Raw genomic sequence first — 5437 nt, forward strand, 5'->3', positions numbered from 1 at the left:
GGTATTTGCGTGTTTGTGTGTGTATATGTGGGTATGTTTGTGTGAGTGTGTCTTGTATTGTCAGGGCGGTGTGTGTAGGTATGTGCCTGTGCATGTTTACGTATGTGTGTGTGTGTGTGTGTGTGTGTGTGTGTGTGTGTGTGCGAGTGTTGGTTGTGATTGCTAGAATCGTATTGCATGTGAATATATGCATGTGTTTTTTCTTGGAATGTATGTGAGTTTGTGCTCGAGCGTATGGATATTGTGTTTGTGCATGTGTGTGTGTTTGTGTGGGAGGTTTGCATTGTATTTGTGCGTGTGTTTGTACATCTGTGTGTGTTTCTGTGTGCATTTGTTGTGGATGTGTACCTGGGGGGGGATATTAGAGTATGTTGAGTTGTGGCCTATATAGTTTCACTCGTGCGGTACCATATATATATATATATTATATATATATATAGGAGAGATAGAAGGGGTGGAGAGAGAGATTTCACAAAAGAAATCATTCTGTTCCTTCCATATTTTCGCCAGACTGATCTCCAAGTTTGTCAGTTTTTTAGGATAACGGTAAGAAAATTTTCATATTTTCTGTAACTGGTAATTTCACAGTTTAGTATTGATCAAATAATTGCAATGTAAAAAAAATCCTATAATGTGAGCATGCCTTAAGTTGGCTTTATGCAGTGAAGTATATGCTGTATGTTTGTTATATCGTATAACAGTGTTTGTGTGTGTCATTGTTATTCATTAAGTATTTTTGTTTAGTTCGATCTAGTTTGTTGCAAGTTTTTATCCAACTTTCTGTTTTAATTTTTGATATTATATTGTTAATTCTTTTGTTAATTTATTACATATTGATTTGAAATTTGTATTATTAGGTTCTTAGAATCGAACTCAACCAACTGATACTCTTCTCCAGCTCTTTAATCGTAACAATGAGTAGACGTTACGAAAGTAGTGCAAGTAAAAGAAAACGTCAAAAAGAACAAAAAGATATAATTAAACGTTTAAAGCCAATCACATCATTTGGCTTTGCACACTCGGAACAAACGGGTTCAGCAGCAGATACAGAAGATTCAGATACATTACTTGGCACCCGGGAGCATTTGTCAGTAACATAACTCCAAGTACTGATTTCCTTGTCAAGATTGATGTAGGTTTATGGACCATATTGAACAATGAAAAAATTTCATTTCGGATTGAGAAAGTTTGTTTATTTCTCCTCATGTTGTACACGACTTGAACAGAAAGTGGTCCCCTCTTCGAACCACTCTAGTGTCTCTAACATTACCCTGATGAGGAGGGACAAATCTCACTCGCACAAAGCCTAGTCCTACCGGGAGTAACTTTTAAACAAACAAACACTGCTCCAGTAGTAACAGTCAATCTAATTGGGATGGACCTTTCACAACTTCGAAGCAAACCTACAAAAACCAAACTCGTTCATGCTCAAGAAGTTTATTCTTCTCCACTAAAATAAATAGAGAAACCTACCCTTGGGAATGGCTAGTATATTACCCAACAAAAGGAAAAGTCTACTGTTTTGTGTGCAAACTTTTCTCAAAATTCTCTGAGAACGTTTCTTCAACTACAACTCTAGCTTCTTCAGGATTCGATAACTGGTCTCAATCTTAAATTATTAAGACCCATGAAAATTCAAAAGATCACATGGCCTACTTAACAAGAAAACGTGGTCAGACGCTTACAACAAAGCTTGATGAGCAAATCAAAGCAGAACATGATTTCTGGAAGCGTGTACTTCAGCAGGTGATGACAGTGATTTACTTGTTGAGAGAACGTGGATTGGCTTTTAGAAATGATGAAACTTTCTGCTGCCCAAACAACGGAAACTTTCTCGGTTTGCTGGAATTGATTGCCAAATTTGATCCCTTCTTACGTACCCACATAAATCAGTATGAAAATGAAGGCCATACATCATACCTATCCAAAACCATATGTGAAGAAGTTATCCAGCTAATGGCTAAAATAGTTCTTGAAGAAATAGTGAAAGAAATCAAAGAAGCAGGTTATTTTAGTGTATCGGTCGATTCAACGCTTGATGTTTCCAATGTTGATCAACTCACTGTAATTGTTAGACATGTTTCTTCCCTTGATGGAATACCAGTTGAACGGTTTTTGACATTTATTGAACTGAAGAATCACACAGGTGAAGAAATGGTTGAATTGATACCGAATTTCTTTGAAGAACTTGAAATTGATTTCAGAAACTGCAGGGGTCAATCATATAACAATGCAGCAAATATGGCTGGAAAGTATAATATAATGGCGTTCAGCAGAAAATTCTGGAAAAGAATAAGTTTGCAAAATTTATTCCCTGAGCTGAACATTACCTAAATCTGGTTGGAGGAGCTGCAGTTGACTCTTACCTTGATGCAGTGAATTTCCTTGGCGTTGCCAATGAACTTTATTGCTTTTTCTCAGCATCTACAAGACTGTGGGCAGTGCTGAAAAAACTTCTTTCCACCAGTGTCAAAAGCTCCGCAACAGTTATCTAACACAAGATAGGAAGCCCATGCCAAGAGCTACGACAGCCATCAGTGCAAGTTACGCACACATTGTTGGAGCTCTCAGTCACGTCCATGATGATGACACTGAAATGGTTGACACTAGACGACAAGCTCAAAATATTTTGCAGAAAAATGGAAGAATTTGAATTTGTGCTCATGCTTCATCTATGGACAGGTTGGCTTGAGTAGTTTCACTAAGTAATGCCTTTCAAAGTGCACAGATTTCATTGACCAATACAGTTCATATCTGCAATTTGTTTCCAGCATATGGGAAAACTTTGATGAGATTGAGGAGCAAGCAAAAACTACTCTACCTGATGTAGAGTACAGAAGCCTCCAAAGAAGGCGTAGAAAACGACAACACAGTGATGGCAGTGCAACTAAAGCTTTGGATGAAATTCTTCCAATGGATAATTTTAGGATATATTCATTTATTCCTATAACTGATACTCTTCACTCAAATTTAGACAGAAGAGCTATTGTGTATATGAATGAGTATTGCTGACAATTTCTCGTTTTTAATTGATCTGCAAGTGACGAGGGAGCAAATTTTCCATTGTGTCAAGAAACTAGAATAAGAATCCCCAAAGAATGTTGATCTGTCTTGTTGATGAACTCTTGACTTTCCACTTGTATGTCAAACAGGCTCATGCAGAAAAAGAAAGCTTCAGCCACCAAGACGTGTACAAAATAATAAAACAGGAGAAAATTCAGACAGTTTTCCCAAATGTGGAAACAATTTTTAGATTGTTCCTGTGTTTGATGGTCACTAACTGTTCTGGACAGAGATCATTTTCTAGACTGAAAAGGATCAAAAGTGACCTTCATTCAACAATCTCACAAGAGAGGCTGTCTGTCCTGAGTATTCTCTGTATAGAGAATGATAAACTGCGACCTATTGATTTTGATGAAATTGTTGATGAGTTTGCAGTCAGGAAATCTCGAAGGAAGATGTTCTGACATTAAATAGCCTACTGTAAATGTATAATGACTGTCCTGTCTGTTCACTTTTTATCAAGTTTGACTACTTCATCATGTGGCCTGTGTAAGTTCAAAAATTTGACTGACTTGTTTTTAAAAAAATAATGATTAATCTGGTAACAGGTAATAGTTTAACTACCCCTAAATTTCCTGAGCATCTCTTAAATCCAGCACCGAATGCACTGGTGTGTATTCCTGTAAATTGGAAAAGAAGCTTTTAGAAGAGATTGCGAGTAGAATTATCCGACTTAATAATCTGTGGAACTCATTTGAAATGTAACTGAATTTATCGACCAGAGTTTTGTTTTGTTTTTGTTTTTATTATCGGGGGTGGCGGGTTGGGTTTCTTTCTGATGGATAATGACAAATCATATTATGTTTCAGCTGGAGATTTTTAACCGATTTTCATTATGGTCCGAAAAATTTGCGTACTAGGAGCTGGAATTATTGGTCTCTACTCGGCTGTACGAATTCTTGAAGACTTACAAAATGTTGATGTTACGATTATTGCTGAAAAATTTTCTCCGAACAACACAACCGACGTGGCTGCTGGCTTCTGGAGACCCTATAAAATGGGCTCCACAAACGCGTTACTAATCAAGTAAGTTGAAACGATTTCTCTATTTTTTCGTTTTGCCTGTGTAAATGTAATTCAGTTTAAAGGATGAATGCTGCATATTTGAAGAACATATTGCCGAGTTGAAAACCTAAAATAGCAGGTGACTGTGGGAAACTTCTGAGTCATTAGTTCATGACCTGTTATAGGCAGCTTCTTTATATTTTATCAAGACAATTAATACTACTAGCTTCTGATCGCCTCGCTAACTTGTAGTTGGCATTTCTATGTAAAAACTGGTACCATTCATTTAAATAAAAACAGAGAAATTAATTAGATTGACTGTTACTACTGGAGCAGTGTTTGTTTGTTTAAAAGTTACTCCCGGTAGGACTAGGCTTTGTGCGAGTGAGATTTGTCCCTCCTCATCAGGGTAATGTTAGAGACACTAGAGTGGTTCGAAGAGGGGACCACTTTCTGTTCAAGTCGTGTACAACATGAGGAGAAATAAACAAACTTTATGTTAGTTCAAATATGTTTGTGACATATTTAAACTTCTAAAGGCAGTTCCACTACAGCTTAACATCCAGAAAATATTCTTGCATATGGTAAAAGATGTAAAAACGCCTTATCGGTTTATTTCTCATCATTGCTTGGCGCTGCTACTACAATATGAGGAAGGCTAAGGAGCCAGAAACATGTCTATCAGTCCGATAGAGTGTGACGTTGAACAGATAAGGTGTTTTTACACCTTTTACCATAGGTGATAATTTTCTTTCGCTCCACGATATCAGCAGAGAAATTACTTTAGAAGTTAAAATATGTCACATATTTGAACGAACAAAAAGTTTGTTTATTTCTCATCATAGATATTTTAACTATGAATTGCAATGCCTTATTTTATCTACTTAATTACTAAGAATGCCAATCGGAAGGATTCTTGGATTATTCAGATCAAGCGAAGAAGAAGCCCTACTGTTTCTGTACATAACGTTTGTTCTCGTCTGTCTGAATATTTACTCTCAGTTATGGTCGCCATATTAAATTAATGGAAGAATAGAGACAATACAACGGCTTCAATGAAACAGCTGCGCTACTGAGAGAGAAATAGACGGAGCTAAGATTCTACTGCTCGGAGCAAAAAAAATCGATTAAAATAAATATGATTCTTAGTTGATTTCAAATCAGGTGAAAAGAAAAATAATTTTAAATTGGTATACAGATTAATGGATTTGCAAATGACTATATATGTTTGTATGTTACTATATATATAAGAGTGTATACATATATTTACATATGTGTGTTGGGGTGTGTGTGAAATATAAATATATATATATATTTATATTTCACACACACCGCAACATATATATATGTGTGTGTGTGTGCGTGTGTG

The 5437-nt window shown here is 36.3% G+C and overlaps 2 protein-coding genes across 2 annotated transcripts in view; both read left to right on the forward strand.

Annotated features, from left to right (window-relative positions):
• Positions 1 to 5437, forward strand: part of LOC106875505 (D-amino-acid oxidase) — a 42331-nt gene that overhangs the window by 22535 nt on the left and 14359 nt on the right. The window contains exon 2 of the mRNA XM_052970964.1: positions 3873 to 4089. Within this exon, the coding sequence (XP_052826924.1) occupies positions 3899 to 4089 (191 nt within the window). The 5' untranslated portion in view covers positions 3873 to 3898. The remainder of the gene's footprint in view (positions 1 to 3872; positions 4090 to 5437) is intronic.
• LOC106875504 (uncharacterized) lies at positions 1648 to 3012 on the forward strand. Its single transcript, XM_014923679.1, has 2 exons — positions 1648 to 2252; positions 2772 to 3012. The coding sequence occupies exons 1-2, from the start codon at positions 1648 to 1650 to the stop codon at positions 3010 to 3012; spliced, it is 846 nt and encodes a 281-aa protein (XP_014779165.1).

Source organism: Octopus bimaculoides, chromosome 10 (assembly GCF_001194135.2).
Source record: "Octopus bimaculoides isolate UCB-OBI-ISO-001 chromosome 10, ASM119413v2, whole genome shotgun sequence".
Classification (NCBI taxonomy): domain Eukaryota; kingdom Metazoa; phylum Mollusca; class Cephalopoda; order Octopoda; family Octopodidae; genus Octopus; species Octopus bimaculoides.

What these genes read in the sequence shown, in the direction of transcription:
- LOC106875504 (XM_014923679.1), top strand. Translation starts at nt 1,648, where the DNA reads ATGGCCTACTTAACAAGAAAACGTGGTCAGACGCTTACAACAAAGCTT. An exon ending in GCAGCAAATATGGCTGGAAA is followed by an intron (nt 2,253 to 2,771) that starts GTATAATATAAT and finishes ATTTGTTTCCAG; the next exon opens with CATATGGGAAAACTTTGATG.